This window comes from Zingiber officinale, chromosome 6B (genome assembly GCF_018446385.1).
Source record: "Zingiber officinale cultivar Zhangliang chromosome 6B, Zo_v1.1, whole genome shotgun sequence".
NCBI lineage: Eukaryota > Viridiplantae > Streptophyta > Magnoliopsida > Zingiberales > Zingiberaceae > Zingiber > Zingiber officinale.
In genome coordinates this window covers 14033625-14054695 of record NC_055996.1, presented here as the reverse complement: position 1 = coordinate 14054695, position 21071 = coordinate 14033625, and the positions used below count along the sequence as shown (strand labels likewise).

At 36.9% G+C, this 21071-nt stretch overlaps 1 protein-coding gene across 4 annotated transcripts; it reads left to right on the top strand.

Moving 5' to 3' along the window:
- Positions 1-6291: 6291 nt before the first annotated feature.
- Positions 6292-20003, top strand: LOC121992045 (TNF receptor-associated factor homolog 1a-like). 4 transcript variants are annotated; one of them, XM_042546165.1, is made up of 13 exons: positions 6292-6459; positions 7121-7339; positions 8054-8165; positions 11340-11428; positions 11529-11597; positions 11690-11819; positions 14357-14515; positions 14664-15027; positions 15326-15438; positions 15633-15780; positions 17435-17895; positions 17974-18157; positions 18541-20003. In XM_042546165.1, exons 2-13 carry the CDS (start codon positions 7153-7155, stop codon positions 19864-19866), a joined length of 3342 nt encoding a protein of 1113 aa, XP_042402099.1. In that variant the 5' UTR covers positions 6292-6459; positions 7121-7152; the 3' UTR covers positions 19867-20003. The 4 variants fall into 4 exon arrangements, with proteins under 4 accessions (XP_042402099.1, XP_042402100.1, XP_042402098.1 ...); XM_042546166.1 differs by having other exon boundaries at positions 15630-15780; positions 18544-20003; XM_042546164.1 differs by having other exon boundaries at positions 15630-15780.
- Positions 20004-21071: the final 1068 nt, after the last annotated feature.

Genomic DNA, 21071 nt, shown 5'->3' with positions numbered 1-21071 from the left:
CATCACAACCATATTGGAATATTCATAATTCTTCCATAATTAAATTGCATTAGATCTAGGTATAAACCAATCCATTCATTATCTATTAAATATGTTTCTCAGTCAATCTAATGCCTCAAACAACACAGAAATGGATCTACCAAATCCAATCATCCCAATTCCACAATGAACACTCTACATTAGAAATTCAAGCTAATTAATGATCAATAATCCTCTTAAACCAGAGATCTTACATTCAATCAAACCCTTGGTCTTGTCGGAATAATAGAGACCATAGCGTTATGCCTAGCTAGTGTTCGACTTCTCGTCGGATGGAGAAGAGAGATCCGACACGGGATCTTGTGGCCAAAGAGTGGTCGAAGTAGGTATTAGGCAACCTCTGGACGATGACCAACAACCAATCGGGGACAAGAGTGGTGGCTGCCCTGGGTGAGTGCGACACTGGTTGTTGCTAAGTTGTCCTAGTGAAGAGGGTGACGCGATCGGGTGGAGAAAGGAGACATCGACGCAGAGGGGAGGAATAAGGTTAGGAACTTAGGTTTATACCTAAGTTAATTAAAACAATCAACTCCCAACTAAATGAGTATTCCAAACATGCTTTCTCTAAGTTTAATCGACTCACTCACTTAAACGTGTCATACGAACTCCATTTAAATCCCGAAAAAATTCTAATTTTTTTTGAAAAATCTAATAAGGTTATTTCTCCAATAACACTTATTATTTAATTTTACCGTATCTTACATTGCCTCTATTTGTATCCACACTGAGCTCCTCAAAACAATTCCTTGACGCGAGGAGAAAAGTCCAAGTGGGTCAAAGGATTGACCTGACACTTGGTGACGAAATCCCAACAGGTCAAGGTTGACCAAGTGCTAGGTATCAGGGAGTCCCAACAGGTCACGGTTGACCGAATGTTTGGATTGGAAACCCTATGTTTGGATATTCCCGACGTGGGTGCATGCTAGAACACGTTTCATAAACATTCGCAGTGAAAAATAAACAATAATAATTCCTAATTATTACATCACACACCACACGCATACAAGGATAAACATGTCAAGCATGATCGGATAATTAAAATTTTTACGGGAAGTAAATTTAAGCTAGGTATACCTTACGGATGACCTGTAATGAGAAGGACATCAACCGTAAAGATGTTGTCAAACCTCGCCTCTATTTATATTCACGCCGAGCTCCTCAAGATAACTCCTTGAGTATAAGGCTCTCCTTTGGAAGTTACTAGCCATGAGCGAAGAAGTGGGATCAAGAGGAAGAAGAAGAGAATGACACAAGGAAGAAATTATTCCTTGTGGTGGTCACGACAACAAGGAGGGAAGCCTCCTTGTTGTTGGCAGCGGGAAAGAGAGGAGAGGGAGAGGAGGATTAGGTTTCCAAAAATACAATCAACCAAATAATAAAACTTGTATCTAATTTTCTCTCAATTATATCTATATATAATCCTCTTTAATGAGTTGGATTAGAAAGCCCAAATTCAACCCATTATCCCTTAACAAAAAATTAGCCCATTAACCCCTGGTTTGGTTCACAACTAAACTAAGTTGGTTTATGACTAATTCATGATTAAACCAAATATGGTTCAACTCTACTATAAGAGATGTAGCCCATACGCGCTTCCATCATGACAAATATTTCCATATTTATCTTATGTATAGTCCAACCAAATATTTATCTCTTGATCTAAGAATTATATTCTTTAACTTGTTTTACGTCTTTTAGAGACTCATTAATACGTGCAACCTAATAGGTTTTTGGTTTATCTTGACCATCCATAATTAACTACTAAATTATAGAACAATCATGAGTGGCGCCTAGTAGTACATCATGATCCCTAATTAGCTAGAAAATCATAGTTTATCTTAGAACTAATTCTAAACTCTTCAGTAGTTACAGTGAGTCGTTCCTTATTCCTTTCATTCGTCTTATACTCACTTGGTTCAAGACATGGTCTATGTGTTTATCCCCACTAGATTGACTATGTCATACGTAGCCCAAGTAATACTTCCTCGTTTTATAGATTCAAATTACTCGTACATGTGTCTAAGAGTCTTACACTCTTAACATGTGATGCTTTGGCCAAAGATTTTGAGTAATAATCCTAACAAGTGGCCATAAGGTATACGTCTCTTCGCAAGGAGTGGTGAATCTTCTATGGGCTATCCAAACATCTTCGAGCATTTCGACTTATATCCAATTATCCCGGGTCCACACCTTAATGAGGTGCTTGCTTAAGATGCCAAAGTATAAGTCTCCATGACCAAGATGACTTGTATACCTCAAGTTGAAGGAAACTTGCACTCGAGATGCAACAAGAGCTTCATAGACATATCCATATATATAGATAACCATATGAAGTCTTACAGTGAGTCACTCCAATGAACTAGTTACCATAACTAGCATCCACGTTTAACTCTCGACATCCCAATGTCTCCAGCCAGTGAGAAAATAGCTGTTTGGTGAACCAAGGAGTATAGCCCGTGCTTCTCTTACAGAATTGATGATGTCTGAATGCATCAATTCTATGATTAGGAAAATTTCAATACGTTCATAATTGCACATGTAGAGATAATCACTAGTTGTGATCCAATCACAATTTCTCTCATACTATGAATTATATTACGGATATTCAGCAAATGAGTTTAAGACAATCAAACATATAATTGTTGGTTGTTACTCGGAAAGCCTAATGGTTCCACTGTACAAAAATTTTGTACAAAGGTCTGAACCTTTTCCTAGCTACCATGTGTTCTTTTAAATTAAACTTGGATCGCCTGTGGAACTTAACACGTTTGATCCAAAGTTTAATCTATTTGTGCTTTTAGGTTTAGACTTGGATCTCCTGCGGAACTTAACACGTTCGATCCAAATCTCCTAGATTATTAATTCCATTAAATATTAATTTCCAAAATTGGCTTCCAGGACTGCATGGCGAGGTATATGACCTTCTTGGATATGGGAACAACCACCACCGCCTAGACAAAGCCTTTTAAGGAAAGCTAATATTTAATTTCCTTAAATAACTTTAGGTCAACCGAAAAGAACAATCAAATCACAAGGAAAAGAAAAACAAAAGAACACAACATCGAAAACAAATTCGAAATACTAGAATCGAATGCCTCTTGTATTTGGTATTTTTTACATGAAGATAAAACTAGTATGATGCGGAAGTTAAATACTAGTATACCTTTTCTTTTGCAAGCAAAAACCTCTAGGTCTTCTACCGTATTTCTCTTCTAACCTCGGACGTTGTGTGAGCAACAATCTTCCGAGATGAGAAACCACCAAAGCACCTTCTCCTCCTCCTTGCAAGGTTCAGCAACAACAAGAGCTTATCCAAGGATGAAGAGAAAACACCACCAATGCTCCAAGGGATACAAACTTTCTCTCCTTCTTCTCCAAGCTAGAATCCGGCCACCACAAGATCTCCAAGAAGATGTGAGGTTCGGCCACAAGGATGGAGAGAAGAGAAAAGAGAAGGACCGGCCACACCAAGGAAGAAAAGAGGGAGAAAATAATAGAGGTTATTCACCTTGAAGGCTCCCAAAACCCCCTCTTTTATAATCCTTAGCTTTGGCAAATAAGGAAATTTAATTACAATAAAATTTCCTTAACTTTCCTTGACATGAATTAATTAAGAAAAATTAAACAAAATTTCCTAAACCTCCTTGTCATGGCCGACCACATCATTAAGAGCAAACAAGGCAATTTCAATCAACAATTAAAATTCCTTATTTGTCTTCGAAAATTTTTAAAAATAAAATTTCCCTTTAAAATCCCTTCATGGTTGATAAAAAAAAATTTCTATAATTTTAATTTTTCAACATGTGAATAATTTATAAAGAAGAAAAATAAAATATCTTTTCAATCTACAAACAAGGAAAGAGATCTAATCTCTTTCTTTAATCTTTTGTAGATTCTTTTAAAAGAGATATTTTAATTTTTAATCTCTCCAATAAATTATATCTTTCACATAAGAAAAATTTAAAATTAAAATTCTTTTTAATTTAATGGGGGCCGGCCACCTAAGCTTGGGATCAAGCTAGGACCAAGGCTTGGCCGGCCCTAGATTGATCCACAAGCTAGCTTGGCCGGCCCCTACATCATGGGTATGAAGGTGGGTATAGGTGGGTATAGTACTCTATAAATAAGAGGCTACGATAGGGACCGAGAGGAGGAATTGGTTTTGGTCTCCCGATAAAATTAAGCATCCCGTGTTCGTCCCGAACACACAACTTAATTTTATCAATAATAATTCATTCCACTAGAGAACTATTATTGAACTACCGCACCAATCCCAAATTACATTTTTGGGCTCCTTCTTATTATGAGTGTGTTAGTCTCCCTGTGTTTAAGATGTCGAATGTCCACTAATTAAGTGAGTTACTGATAACTCATTTAATTAATATCTTAATCCAAGAATAGTACCACTCAACCTTATCATCATGTCGGACTAAGTCCACCTGCAGGGTTTAACATGACAATCTTTATGAGCTCATCTTGGGGACATTATCAACCTAGATCACTAGGACACAGTTTCCTTCTATAATTAACAACACACACTATAAGTGATATCATTTCCCAACTTATCAGGCTTATTGATTTATCGAACTAAATCTCACCCATTGATAAATTAAAGAAATAAATATCAAATATATGTGCTTGTTATTATATTAGGATTAAGAGCACACACTTCCATAATAACTGAGGTCTTTGTTCTTTTATAAAGTCAGTATAAAAGAAACGACCTCTAATGGTCCTACTCAATACACTCTAAGTGTACTAGTGTAATTATATAGTTAAGATAAACTAATTCCTAATTACACTACGACCTTCCAATGGTTTGTTCCTTTCCATTTTGGTCGTGAGCTACTGTTTATAATTTATAAGGTACTGATAACATCATCTTCTGTATGTGACACCACATATTATGTTATCTACAATATAAATTAATTGAACAACTACAAACAAATGTAGACAATTTGATCAAATGTGATTCTTTATTCAAAATAAAAGTTTACAAAAGCGTAGGCTTTCAGTATACACTTTAACAATAATATGCACTCAAATAGTGAATCTATATTTAGTAAAAATCGTAAGGCGATTGCCTTAGGACATTCCTCAAAATCTAACACCCTAGACTTAAGTTAAGTAAGTTTGGGTTGGTCAGTCGATCAGGTGATTGATTGAGCCAGAGCCCAATCGATTAGTGGATTGATTGGTTAGTACTTTTTGACCCGAGGAGCTCAATCGATCAGGTGATCGATTGAGTGAAAATCGCATGAGCATAGAAGGCTTCAATCAACTGATCGATTGGGCTACTCCAATCGATCAGTTAATCGATTAGAGTCAGTATTCTCACGATATCGCGAGGCAGTCGGAATCAATTGGTCAATCAATTCTGGAGTCTTCTACAAGAGTATAGAAGCATTCTGGATTGATCAGCTGATCGATCCAACTGCCCCCAATCGATCAGCCGATCGATTGGGAGATGACCATTTCACAGGTTGCGAGTTTTTGACAATTGTGATCACCTGGATCTGACGTGGTAATTGATTGGAAATAACTCAATTGATTCGGAGCCCTAGATCGCGAAGAATAAAATCGTTGGCGAAGTTCTTCTCTGCAATAACTTATCGAGCTCACATGATTCTTCATCGTTGGTTCTTACAAGCTTAGGGTTTAAGTGCTGCTACATTTTCAAGCTTACAAGAGGCATCTATAAGCAACAAAAGATCAAGCAAGAAAATTTTCCATTTGTATTTATACATTTATTTTTTATTTAGAGTTATATTCTTATTCTTAAGTTGTACCAGGTTTCTTTATCTCTAGATTGTTCTGAAAAAGAATGTATTTCTTAACGAAGAATACACTCGTATGTGAATCTTTAAATTAATCATCTCATGTTGATATATATATCAAATAAATCTTTTGTATTAATATTAAAGGAGTTCGTTTTGAATTTTCCGCTATAAATCATCTTAAAGGGAGTTAGAAGAGCTATGCTATCCCCGTGTCCCATCCCATACAATTTTAAATTTACGTACAACTAAGTTTGTAAAATCAAAATAAACCCTTTAATCATATTATTAGCCATTTAGCCCTGTTAATTAATTACACGGAGAAATTTTACAACTATACACGCACAGTTAAAACTTTGCAGTTTGGTACCCAGCAATTGAAGGGAAATTCGCCAAAATCTTCTAGGTGTTAAATGCAAAGCCGATGCCTTCGATATCTGTATAATTTTGTAGCTGTTTTGAGCATATTTTTCCCCCTTTTACTGCGGTCTCTTCGGCCTCTCCGTGTCCCCAATCTGCTTGCCTTCGGTTCCTCTCGCTCGCCCCTCGCGCTTTCCCTCGAAGGCGGGCGGCGACTAGGCTTTTCCCTCTCGTGCTAGCCTTCTCCTGCCGCTTCCGCCGTGCCTCGATACTGCTTCTCCAGGTAGCCGATTTAGATCTGCTTCCCTTTTCGAGCTTGCGGCGGTTTCTTTCGATACTCCGTGGATGCGCTTGTTTCGATGGCGATTCCAACCTTGGCTCTGACTGATGCCATTACTGCAGCTGGGGATGACGGTTTCCGATTGTGGGCTATTGTTTGATTTGGGTTTGGAGGTTTATGGTTATGGAGAACGAGCGATAGGCTGGCGTCTCAATTTGACTCCATGGGCTAAGATTCTTTCTTGGTTCCCTCGTCGATTTTGCTTTTGCCTTTGATCTGGTAGTTTGGTCGTCAATGCTTGTCTCGATCGATTCTGGTCTTCCGCGAGTATCACGTATGGTTCCTGACTACCTGAAAATAGAGTGTGAGAGACGTTGTATTATAGTCGAATTGAGTGGGAGATTGAGGTTTTCGTTCTTATAGCGTTTTTGTGTGTGGATAAATTATGTGATTTTCTCACGAATTCCCACCTTTTCTAAAATTTGACAATCGCATGTTGGGGGATTTTTCTATTCGTGTTTCCTTTTCTTCTCGTCTTATCTCAATCAAACGATTTACTTATCGCAGAATAAACTAAATTTAAACAACGTGTTTTTTTTATACCGCTACTCTTGCCTTTTATCTTTCTGACTGTGTATAACTTTATGATAATTTTTGTTTGCAGTAAAAGAAGCGCAGAACGAAATTTAGTTGGCAATGGCTGGAAATATAACAGAAGATTTAGGGATGAATCTTAGGCTCCCTGTTACAGATGGGATGTTGAGTGAGCAGCGTTGCCTATCTGGGGATTCAATCTCGGAGTGGCGATCTTCTGAACAAGTCGAAAATGGAATAACTTCCACTTCACCTTCTTACTGGGATACTGATGATGACGACGACTGTGGTGCGTCTTGCTAACCTCCTCAATTTGCTGTTTTGTCCCAAGTTTCTTAGTTGTGACCTGACAAAATTAGCATTGGCTTTTTTTGTTGATAACTGGAACTACTTGTTTATCAGCTTAATGTAGATTGGTTTTCTTTAGATATGAGTGTGCTTGTTGACTGACGCAAACCTCATGTGCCAAAAATTTTTATGCTTGCATAAAGATTTTGACTCATATGAATTTGTGGATGAATTTAGCTAGTCATTTGGCATTATTAGGCTTCCATTGTTACCGAGCTTGTAAACAAATAATACCTGTGCCTAGAAATTTTGATAGTTAACATGCTAAACAAGGATGGAGCATTCAGATCTTCTTTTGCTCTTGTATTCATAGACTTGACTTGCATGCAGGCCTTCCATAGCTTAGATAATTTTTTGATATGATCTCTTATATTCTTCTTTAGAGTCTCATTAATGTTTCTTTATGATGCTGATTGGTCTTGCTGCATTGGTAGGTGATATAATTCTACACTGAAGATTTGCCAAAATTATGTTTTATCAATCTTCTAGTTGAATAAAATGGTGTATTTGGATTACTTTTTTTTGTCAAGAAACTTACTTTTATGTTGTTCATTAGTGTGATGCCATGTTTGTCCCTTCAAATTCTATTTTTTGTGTCCTGCATTGCATTGATTCCATCTTTGTTGTGCTTGAACTTCTGTGTCATCTCTTTTAGGACCAAAGCCTTCTGATCTCTATGGACGATTTACATGGAGGATTGAAAATTTCTCGACGATCAATAAAAGAGAATTGAGAAGTGATGTATTTGAAATTGGTGGTTACAAATGGTATATGTTTAGTTTTTATTCTATGCCAATTTTTAATCTGCACTTTATACTTTCTTTGACATCTGGTTAGTTGTGCTCTGATATACTCAAGTTTAAAGAATTGATTTTTTTTTGTTTTAATAATCAAACATCTGCCAACTTCCAAGAATATGAGTGTCTTACTCTACCATGAAATTGTGAAGTTTGCGCAATGGATATGAAAATATTATGTTATTTTTCTAGTATTAGCACCCAAATATTTGTTCTGAGTTCCATCCAAATTTGAATGAAATATAGGTTTCTACCATCTCAAAAAGTTTTGTTCTGTCAATTTGCTTATGCTAACTTTAAATTCATCGCACCAAAAAAGTTAATATGGAAATTTTTTATTGGCCCCTGTATGCATGCTCTATAGCAAGTGGCAGGGTATTTTGTAGCAATGTAGATCCATATTGAATAATACGGATTCTTAAAAAAAAATCCACACAAATTAGTGTTTATAGGTTGACTTGCTTATGCTAACTTGCCATCCTAGATTTGATTGTCACGTGCTAATTTTGTGTGCTCTATATGTTTGTAATAAAGAAGGTTGGATCAATTATATAACATTTTGGCCTGTGCAACACTAGCATAGTGATTTAGAGATTGGTTCTGTAACCAAACTTCATGCACTTTAGCAATTTCTAACTCTTAAGTGTTTTTAAGAAATAAAAATTAAATCACATTTTGGGTAGACTAAGTAGATAATACATATCATGTTGGCAGAGAAGGATTATAAGAAGAAAACCTATAAAAGAAAAAAGGATTTAGTTGCTCAACTGGCACATGGAAGTGTTAAATGCATAGATGTTTCTAAATATTACTTGTTGTATCTTCTGTCAGTTTGCTTATCACTTATCAGGATGAAGGTGTGTTTTATTTGTTGAACAAGGTATTGCCATGGGGATGGAATCCTTTTGCTATTCCTACCTAGAACTGTCTCACTCAGTACCAGTTTTGAACCTTTCTACAGAGTGCAAGAATCTGTGTTGATAAAATGATGAAGGAGGTGGATGGCTTGAGGCTGGAGCAGAGGTGGTGCGGTAGGAGAGGTGGAATCCTGGAGTAGAGAGCAGAGAGAGAGTGAACGAGAGCATAGAGAGAGAGAGAGTAGAGAGAGATAGAAGGGAATAAATAGAGAGAGAGAGAGGGAGTTTTTATTGTCTAATTTTTTATTGTGTAAAGATTTATTTTATAGAGAAAAATATATACCTTTTCTAATAATTCATTATGGAGATTTAATTTTTCTTCATTAATCAAATCTATTGTTGTGGAGATCACTTTCCACTGTGACCTTTTCCTCCTTTGATTTTTTCCTAGTTTCCAAGTCCATTTGACAGATTCTCATCTCTGAGTTCTCTTCTTTGAAGAGTGGGATGCTACTTGTGAAGAATGGTTCCCTTCCTTTGCCGAGATAGAGTTTCCAAGTCCATTTGACAGATTCTCATCTCTGAGTTCTCTTCTTTGAAGAGTGGGATGCCACCTGTGACGAATGGTTCCCTTCCTTTGCCGAGGTAGAGTCCTCCCACTTTGATATTTCAAGAGGTGGACTAGGTTCCTAACACTAACATTTAGCACCCATTTTGAGCCTTTCTTGACATTTTCAAACCAATTTATGAATGAATTATTTTGCAATTTCAAGGTTTCAATAATGGCTTTGAGTTGGGAGTTAATCCATGACCGAACTAAGACATGTTGACCATGCCAATGGTGGTGTCGGTGCCTATGCTTACCATAACACTAACTGTAAAAAAGGGAGAGATAGCAAAGGAGGAAGAAGTTGCTCGCTCTTGCCTCGCATGTGTCATACTGTGTTTCACTCAGTTGCTGGAGGAGCCACTCACTATTTGCATCTCACCTTTTCCATGTCAAGGAACTATTCTGGATGAGCAGAGAAGTAAATGAACTAGTCAAAGAAAACAAATTTTGGTATCTCACTCTAGTCAGGTGGTGGAACTAGATGTTTCATTTGTGCTGGCCAACATGAATCAAATTCTGAAACCATGTGCTTCATGGAGTCAGTTATTTGAATTTGGATCTCTTCTCTTAAACTCCATGTAATTTATATCATTGTCTATAACAATGTTGTGGTTGTCTCAACTATTTGGGGGGATAGCTACATGAAGCCTAACCCGCATATGCAAGGCTGTAATATTCAAATCATTATTTTTCTGTTAGGATAGGAGAGGACGAGTTGCCTGGAATCGCGCGATTTAAATATTTAGGATCATTTTTACAAAATGATGGAGGGATTGAGAGAGATGTCTTACATAGAATACAAGCAGGATGGGTGAAATGGAGGGGAGAGTCGAGTGTTTTATGTGACCGTAAAGTACCTCTTAAACTTAAAGGTAAGTTCTATAAAACCGCAGTTAGACCTGCTATGTTATTTGGAGTTGAATGTTGGGCTATGACTCGAGCACACGAGCAGAAGATGAGAGTTGCAGAGATGAGGATGTTAAGGTGGATGTGTGGGCATACGAAGATGGACAAAATAAGAAATGAGAGCATTAGAGAGAAAGTCAGAGTTGCATCTATTGAGGAAAAACTTCGAGAGACACGTTTAAGATGGTACGGACATGTACTTAGACGACCAATAAATGCTCCAGTTAGGCGATGTGAAACTATGATAAACATGCATATCAAACGAGGAAGAGGAAGACCAAAAAAGACTTGGTTAGCAACAATAAAACAAGATAAAATTTATTTAAATATAGATGATGATATAATAGGAGATAGAGCTCAATGGCGTAAAAGGATTCATATAGCCGACCCCACCTAGTGGGAAAAGGCTTGGTTGTTGTATTGACTAATATTTTTTTGGCTATCTCTCTATCAATATGCAAGGCTATTCACTAGTAATATTTCAATTAATTAAATCATCTTTGTTACATTGGCTAGAATTTCTGCAATTGGTTATCTTGGTCAACTGACACTATCTCCCTTTTCACTTTTTTTGACTTCTTGATAGCCAGTTTCCTCTGTGGCACTGTGATGTCAGGGAATGTACTTGTCATCATTAGTAGCTGTGTGAAAATGCTTATTGTGCTATCCTGATCTTACCATAATGTGCTGCATATAGTAACTTCTTAATATACTCTCTGCTGAAAAAAAATACCTTTCTCTATTTATTTTAATCTTTAATTGAATTTGCAGGTATATTTTGATCTACCCACAGGGTTGCGATGTATGCAATCATCTTTCTTTGTTTCTTTGTGTCGCTAATCATGACAAACTTCTACCAGGTTTTCAACATAATTTTTTTTTGTTCATATTGGTTTACACCCTATTAAGCTCTAAATATTAGTACCAAACTTATTCCTTTGTGCTTCATCATATTGTCAGGGTGGAGCCACTTTGCACAGTTCACAATAGCTGTAGTCAATAAAGATCCAAAGAAATCCAAGTACTCTGGTTAGTCAATGTCCGACAATATGAAATTGCAGGTATTCTATTGAGTTTCACTGATATTTATAAGGAGCTTATCCTTATAAGAAATTTTGCAGACACATTACACAGATTTTGGAAGAAGGAGCATGATTGGGGTTGGAAAAAGTTTATGGAGTTATCAAAAGTTTTTGATGGTTTTATTGTTACTGACACACTTGTTATCAAAGCCCAAGTCCAAGTTATAAGGTAACTGTTGTGTGACTGCTTCCACTTAATAGTATCACTATAAACAATATTTTAAACTTGATTGTTCATTGTTCTACTTGAATGGAACTTATTGACCACATTATCATTCAACTAACATAGACCCTGTTTGTGATTTTTTCTTGTTGACAAAAAAGGGAAAAGCAGGTGTTAAAGAAAAGCATATTTGAAACATTGTTGTGTTTGCCTATTTTAGGTTGCATTGTATAGATGTCCAAACCAATGAATTCTTGAGTACCTTAAGGATGCATATTGAGTTATGGTACTTTTCCTCGTGACATATCATATGGGGCTATAACTAGTATTAATAACATAACGATTCTGAAATTCTTCTAGTTGAATAATTGAACTACAATATTGGTAAAGTTGTTGGAAATATGCAGATATTTGAGTTAATAACTTATTTCCACATTTGTCATTTGAAAATTAGATATTGTGTTACAGTTTGTCTTCTTAATTTGGTGTTCTCAAGATTTTCTTCTTCAATCCCCTGAAGGAGAGACCTTGTTCTTTACTAGTTGTGATTGTTCTCCCTTTCCATGGCATGATTAATTTCCTCTTTCATCATCTCATTCTCTTTTCTTCTCTGCTCTCGTGTGGTGGTTCCTCTTTTGTCTCTCGTAGGTTTTCTTCTTCCTTTCTACCCTCTCTATTGTTTGGACCTTCTGATCCTCTCGGGATGTTACCTGTGTATCAAACCATAACATTCCTCATTTGTGCTCTTGCTTACCACTACATATGCGATGCAATATTCTCTTTACCCTCACCATCAACACTTCCAAACTGGCGTGACCACTTTAGTCTGCCTCTTCTTGCCTACACCCCCAATATTGTTGCTCATGACATCCAGATGGATCATCTTCTTTTTTCCATTGCCATGATATTTTTCTTCATTCAACAAACTAAATTCTACTTGTTTTTTTATCGTTTCTTTGATCCAGATTCACCATCATCTTTGTTTTGTGCCCTTTGCGTGTTTTGGGATGCTATCCTTAGTGAGATTAAGCAACTTGATTCCTTCAAAAAAAAAAGTGTGTTAGAATGACAACAAAGAAGGACATGACCTATTCTCGTGTCAGTTTGGGAGAAGCAGGAGCAATGGGCGTTGGAGAAGAAGTAGGGACCACGGTGCTGGCGAAGTAGGAGCTCCAGATAAAGGATCATGAGAACTGAAGCTAGTCTTCAGTCTTGACCATGTCCCAACAATATGCCAAGAGTATCCTATGAAAGCGAGAAGGATGGATTCTATGTTAACTCTGTGTCTAAGCTTCTGAGATATCAATACTAGAACTCTGAAACATGAAATACCTTGTAACTCCATTACATTACAGTTTGTAATAAAAGGGTAAGAACAGTAAGAAAGAAGGGGGATAACAACAAATCAAATAAGTAGCTAAGTTTTGAAGAAAAATGAACAGCACATTAACAAAAATAAAGATAGCAGATTCTATGAAAGGAGAGGCCAAATTTTAAAATGAAATTATTTCAGAAAGGGGAAAATAGATACCATGAAGAAAAAGGAAGACAACTACATTTATAAAAAAGGAGAGTGGATTAAATGGATTTAAAGCCAAGATTTTTCTAGCAATACTTCACCTTCCTTTCTCCTGTCCTATTAAAATTGAGGTGCCACTAGATTCTTTAAGTCACTATCAAGTTTAATATTCTATTCATCTGTTAATATATGATCTGCATTATTTAAGATAAAATATTATCTATCTCGTCCAAAATCTCTGTTATCTTAGAGTCGATGTTAGACATTTATTCTATCTTTCTTGGCATCTTTTCTCCTTAAGTAAAACTATCAGAACAGTTTTCTTCGTACATTTCTCCTGTCTTGCTATTATTTCTTAGCCCCAAGAGTAGATATTGGAATTCTAATCTATCATTTTTTATTCTGTAACCCTTTACAATTTGTCACTTGATCATTGTAAACTTTCTAATGATATCTTCACTGTGAATCAGAAGTTAAGAAGATTATATGTACCTCCTTTGAAGATCATCACCAACTTCAGTCCAAAATGTTCCATTGTATATATATTTTTTATTTGCAATTTTTTTTCTATTTGTGTAACAAGTTGGGCATTTATTAATCTTATGCTCTAGCTTGATGAAGAGTGCTGGAGTCAATAGTAATATGGGTAATAGCCCACATGGGATATTTGGTCATTAGCCTTTTGTTAGTGCATAGTGTAATGAATCACTTGGGATCCATGGAAAAACAATTTTATGCCTCCAACTATTACAATGAAGTTCTATTTTCCATGCTTTTTATATTTATTTTCCATGTTTTTATATGCACGGGTATGAATGCTTGGTGTGATATTTCTCTTGAGAGCAGTGCTTTTACTTGTTTCATCTTATATTGTAAGTTCTCATTATGGTTTCTTTGTTATAGTTGTACTCTTTTATTTTTTGGCTTTCTTCTTTGTTATTGTAGCTTTACATAAATATGTAATGCTGTTATGCTGCTCGTAAATATGATTTTTCTTTTTAATATCTGAATTTGATTTTTTTAGGGAGAAGTCAGATCAGCCTTTCCGTTGTCTGGATGGTCAGTATAGGAGGGAACTAGTACGTGTGTATTTGTCAAATGTCGAGCTAATATGTCGGCGTTATCTAGAAGAGAAGATAGGGAAGCTTAATAAGTTCATTGAAGACAAAGTGAGGTGGTCCAGGTGGGTATTCTAGTGATGCTTTTTTCTATGGTATATGTAAATCATGACCTTCATTTGTATAATTTTTTTGCTGCATCTGATTCTTATGGGTTTTAGTATTTTCTTCCATGGGTGCAATATTATGTTGAATTTTACTTGGATTTTGCAGTTTTAGAGCCTTTTGGCTAGAAATTGATTCAAGCAATAGGTGGCACATGTCAAGAGACAAGAGAGATGCCATATTGAAAGTAATAGTCAAACATTTTTTCATAGAGAAGGAAGTCACATCTACTTTGGTTATGGATTCCCTGTACAGTGGGTTAAAAGCTCTGGAATTCCAAAGCAAAAACTTAAAAGGGAGATCTAAATCAGTTGAGTTAGAAGAATTACCGGCACCGATGGTACATGTTGACAAAGATCTGTTTGTGTTGTCTGATGATATCCTTTTGTTGATTGAAAGAGTGGTCTCTGACGTTTTGCCCCTTCAGCCCTTTCCTTCAAAAGATGACAAGTGTTTACAGACCCGTACAAAGGTAAGAAAAGAACTAATTTGTATTTTATGGTAGGTATGCATTGTTGGCATATGAGTTTTTGTTCTTTTTGCAATTCTGCGCGCACGCGCGCGCGCACACACACACACAGAGATACCTATAATATATGCATATATGTGGGACATGTTTGGCTATGACAGATGTGGCTGTTTGTTCTATGAAAAGTTATTGTTTCATATTATGGACCTAATTCCTAGCATACATTTGGAGTCATTGTAGCAGTGGAGTCCATTTTCCAGAGATCTAATATCTAAATATTTTAATCAACCAAAATATGCAGGAAGGAAGTTCTGGAGATGAGTTTACTAAGGATTCCATTGACCGTGACGAAAGGCGGCTTATGGAGCTGGGTCGTAGAACTATTGAAGTTTTTGTCTTAGTCCACATATTCAGGTAACAGAATCTTTTTGACATGTTGGTCAGATTTTTTTAGGGAGAAAAATATTACTGTGACTTCTTTGCGTCCATTACAAGATGATTTGTGCATTTAAGTGGCAATGGGGATTGGGGGCATGCTTTGCCCCTTTCAGATCTACTCCAAGGCAACTTTTGTGATGAATCTTGGCTTCTTTTATTGTTGGCAGCAGTAGAATTGAAGTTTCCTACCAAGAGGCTATTGCTCTAGAGAGGCAAGAGGAGCTCATTCGGGAAGAGGAAGCTGCTGGCTTAGCTGAGAGTGAACTCAAATCAAAGCGTAGTGCTAGTGAAAAGGAAAAGCGCTCAAAGAAGAAACAGGTCCACCAGTATATACTCATTGAACCTTTTCATCTGTCTATAACAAATTATATTTTGTATTCACAGCTTGATTAGAATTCAAATACGGCATATTTTCATATTTACATTTTGGTTACAAATCAACAACAACAACAAGAATCAAGCCTTATCTCACTAGCTTAAGGGAAAACATAATGGTCAGAGCATATATGTACAAACCTAGTTATTACAAATATATTTGAGCTCTAGGCTTTCTTAATGATTTGGTTAACAAATATGCTAACTGACAAAGGAGTATGTTCTCATTAGATTTAACTTTCTATTCGATGAAGTGACAATCTCTTTATGTTTGGTTCTCTCATAAAACACGAGCTATATTTGATAGCACAATGAAGCTTCGTAGGCTTTGCAGAGACATATTCTAGCTTGGTTATTAAATGTTAGACCTAGATGAACTTGCATGTTGCTAAGCTCATGATCCCATATTCTGCCTTTGCACTATTTGTTTCTTAGGGAGTGCTTGGTTGGAGGGAATGGAAGTGAGGAATGGGAATGAGATTGAAAGTTAGTGTTTGGTTTGGGGTATTGATGGTGGGTCCCACGGATTCAAACCCCCAAATATGGGATTGGGCCATTACCAAGTAAAATGGGGGAATGGGAATGGTGGGTCCCATGGATTCAAAACTCCTCATTCTCATTCTTTACTTCAATGAATCTCATTCCTATTCCCATTCCCTTCCGCAAACCAAGTGCCCCCTTACTCTTTTAGGAAATAAGGTTACCTCCTAAGAGAATACAATAGAAGATGTACATCGTCTATCTATAGGAGAACCTGGCCAATCTGCATAAGAGCACCTTTGAAGATGACTTTGATCATGAATAAGATATCTTTTCTTGGAGCACCATTTAAGTATTGTAAATCTTTGTAGGTGCTATCCAATGGTCATGACATAAAATTGACTGAGCATACTAACAACAAACAGAGATATTCAGATATTTGTTTCAATAACTGGGAATAATTTAGAATTTTCCAGGTTCATCCAATGACCCCCTTTGTCATATAATTAATTGGCACTAGGATCCATAGGAATATCTAGAGGGTCAGTCACTAACATGTCGACATTCTAGAGCATATCAAGTACATACTTGCATCGAAACATTGAGGGTTTAGGTTTAATAAGATATACATACCTTGTTTAAAATAAGCAACCTTTATACCATGGAACTAGTTAAGTTTACCTAAATGTTTAGTCTGAAAGTGTTGGTGGAGATAATCTTTCAATTTGCAATCCCGATGAGGCCATCACCAGTGTAATAAGATCATTTATATCGACAATAAGAAGAATATGTCTTCCAAAGTGTAAAATGAGGTAGAACACTTGGTGCTTTGTTGTACTCATGGTCAATATCTAGAGGGTTAGAACACTTGGCCTTGATTTCCCTTTTTTTGGGTGAAATTAGTCTTCCTTTCTTGTATCACCTGTTTTTTACAAACTCCTAATAGCAATGTCATTTTGTTTATTACTAGTTTTGTTGGTTATGCTTTACGAAGTATATACATCAGTCTCTCTTTCTTTTTTGAGCTTGGATGCCAAATGTGTGGTTTTCTACATCTTAAGTACTGAAGTAGACGCATGTAATATGCTATGCATTATTCTGCTTGTTCTTCTTACAGGCTAAACAGAAGCGCAACAATCGCAAAGAAAAAGAGAAAGGAAAATATGACAGGGGTAATCTTGTACAAGAAGCACTCCAACAAGAAACTTTTGATGAAGAAAGGAATTCAGATTCATTGTATTCTGAGCCTGTAGAACATAATATCAAAAAGATTGGTGCACATGAAGATGCATCTGATGTTTCTGACACTGTAGATGTTGCTGCTGAAATGCTTCAACCTGATTTAGATGACCGAGCTGCCAGTCCTATTAATTGGGACATAGACGCATCAGAAATTCATCTTACCACGGAAGCTAGTGGTAATGATGTCCAGAATGGTCACATTGATAATAGGAGCCAATTTATTATTGATGATAGCTCCTCAAGTTGTTCTACTGACTCAGTCCCCTCTGTTTTCATTACCGAAGTATATAAAAGAGCCATTTCACCCGTCAATATAACTCAATCACCTCCTAACAAGTAAATTTAGATATGCTTTTCTTCAGTTTTGATTGTTAAGATAGGTAAGTGTTCTAATGAGTGGTAAACTGTATGCAGAGGAAAGAATCATCAGAGTAAAGAAATGCATAGCGGAATAAGTTCAACCATGCTAGCTGAAACTAGTAATCTTGATGGCAGTTCAAATAATGCCTCAGCCAGCAAAGTTGACCAACCAGAATCTGCAGTCTTTGTATCATCCTTGAAGAGTGACATGCAACAGCAAGAAATTCAAGTTGACAAGGTGGTTTTTTTTTGTTTTTTTGTCATAGTGAGTTTTTCAGTTTCGTTCTGTGTATTAGGGATGGGTAACAAATCTAAGCCACCTGACCTGGTATGGAAAACCAAACCAAATTGACTTGAATTTTTTCTTTTTCAAGTTTTGCTTTGGTTTCATATTTTATATATTTTGAAATTGTATTTGGGTTCAATTTTTTATCTAGATTTACTTTATATCATAGATACATGCACATATATGATAATACAATTTTATTACACATTGTGTGTGTGTGTGCGTGCGCGCGTGCATGCATGCATGTGTGCGCGCATGCATAATATTAGAAAACCTGAAGCATTTCAGGTTACTACACAGAAAGTAACTTACTTGATGCCATCTTGTCATTTTAGCAGGTCCTTTCTCTGCAAAACAAACAAATGCCCAAAGATCAGATTGATGTGGAGAGACAATCCCCTTCTTCAAATCTTGGTGAAAAGCAAAATAACACTAGTCAGCTGCCAAAGCAGTCACCAACCTTCACCACTGATAGTCCTGTTAGCACTTCCAACAATACAATTGAGCTAGCTTCTTCTAAACTTCCAAATAGCACATCCCTTGGTGATAAGGTTCTTGCTCATTCATCGAGATCTCGACCAATGTCCTCCAGTTCCTTGTCTGAAGCTCAGAAACAAAATGTACCAGCAAAACATAATAGTCCTCAGCAGGTCAATGCAACATCAAGGCCATCCAGTGCCCCTCTTACACTAGCACCAAGGTCGACAGCATCTATTTCTCCCACTGTCCAAGTGGTACCTTTACTTTCCCGCTCGGTTAGTGCAGCTGGTCGGTTGGGGATTGATCCATCTCCATCGGCCCCAAGTTATGTTCCTCAATCATATAGGAATGCTACATTAGGTAGAACAAGTGCAAGGACAACTAGTTCCACTGATGTTGGTACTTCCTCAGGGCAAAGTGCTTCATATTCACAGTCACCTACAGTGCATGTATCATCTCTGCTGAAGCTTCCACCTCAAACACCTTTAAGGAAGGACCAATCATCAATTCGGCCTGGATTGACTTTTGGTTGTCTTAACCTGGAAGCAATTTGTAGTCAGCAGCTATGTAAGGACGGCAACCAACACGAATCAAGCAGCAGCAGTGTTAGCGAAAGCAGCAGTCAGAGGTATGCTTCATCTCTGATGGATAATAACATGGAGAAGCTCAATGTTTATGGCATTGTGCAAAATGAGTTAGTTGGGACCGCTTCCAGTAGTTTGCCCTCTCAGGTACATGGGACCATAGCAGAAGAGTTTCCTCACCTTGATATTATCAATGACTTGCTAGACGATGAACAGAATATTGGATGGCCCACCAGAGGTCCCCATCATGCCTTCAACCGGCAGTACTCTTTACCTGGTAATCTGTCAATGGTGACTGGCCAGCATGATCAGTTTGAGCAGTATGAAGATGGTTTTCTGAGGTCCTATGGTGCTTCCACTAACCCTCTCCAGGGAGTGGGCGATGGACTTCTTCAGCTGCCAGAATTTTCATCATTTCCTAATAGATATGGCCAATTTGATGGATTGATGCGGACTAGTTTGCCTTACAGGAGCACTGATCTATCAATGCTCCGATTGGGTGACACAGATGCAAATGGATATCCTTACCAACTTGGAGACTATTCGACAAGAGGAGGGAATGGATATTTTTTGTATCGTCCTGCTAATGGGCGTTAATAGCAAGTTTAGGATTTGATCATTTCGTCATCATATCAATGATTGTTATCAAGGTAATCTTTTCATTTCAGCTTTGCAGTGAGCTGCACCTTCCCATGTTATCTTTTTCCACTTAAATTAAAGAATTTCGTTCTGAAGTGATTCTTCTATTCCTCTTTTTTGATTCTGAGTCGGTTTACCTAGAATATTTATGAAACACTCATTGCCCGAAAACACCAATCCCTTAATGCCAAACCCGTGGGTGCCAACATTCTAGTAGTAACAGTTATCGTACCTAGTTACTTCCAATCATCATGTTTGAAGCAGTTACTCAGTGAAAATAAGTAAGAAGCTATATTTAGATACCTCCTGTGAACTTAAGGTTCCCTGTTAGAGGTTTAGGGTGTCTCTTATCCTCACAAAGAAATTGACTAATGCTTGGTGTATAGTTTGCATCCTGCTGGAGAATATGCGGTAGGGGAAGTTACTTTTTAATTTTATTTTTTATTTTCTTCTCTCGTTACCTGACTGATGATCGATTGTTTCTCTTGTTCCTTGCCGATCGATTAATTCTCCGATTGATTTTGTGGATTGTCCATTTTAATCAAGCAAATAGAGGAGAAAAGATTTGTATATTCCTTTCCATCCTGGTAATAATCAGGTCCTAAAATAGGAAAAACCTTAACCTCAGACCACTTCACACAAATCTTGCTCTCGGTTGTAGTCTGATTGTTCTTAGTCATATGTTGTCGTGCTGTTGGTTGCCATCCTCGAATGGCCAACAAATCAGCTTGAGGTGAAGGAACAATTTTTCTCGTATAAAGATGTTTAAATTCCAAAGCTAGTAGATATACTCACAGAGGATATATAGAATACTTAAAAAATGAGTGAAAGTTAAGGTTCTAATGAAGGACCACAACACTTTGGATAGCAGTATCCATAAGGGTTTGGGTTTTGCTTCCTTGGCGTCGGAAGATGTACTTGGGACCGAGGTTGGCACTCCGGGCGGCTTCTTTGGCTGTTTATAGTGCAGTCTTCAGGTTGGCGCGTGGCAGAGTCGTACCTGTATTCGACGGGGCCTGAAGCACATATTAAAAAGTGACCCTTTTACTACGATAAATAATGATAAAGTTCAATTTACAAATAATATATATACTAAATACATAAATAAATTAAAAATAATATATTATTATAAACACTACTTGACTAGCTATTTTAGAGGTAAA

Coding starts and splice junctions, on each gene's coding strand:
- LOC121992045 (XM_042546164.1), top strand. CDS start 7,153: ATGGCTGGAAATATAACAGAAGATTTAGGGATGAATCTTAGGCTCCCT. Junction 7,340..8,053: donor TGATGATGACGACGACTGTG/GTGCGTCTTGCT, acceptor CATCTCTTTTAG/GACCAAAGCCTTCTGATCTC. Junction 11,820..14,356: donor GCCCAAGTCCAAGTTATAAG/GTAACTGTTGTG, acceptor TGATTTTTTTAG/GGAGAAGTCAGATCAGCCTT.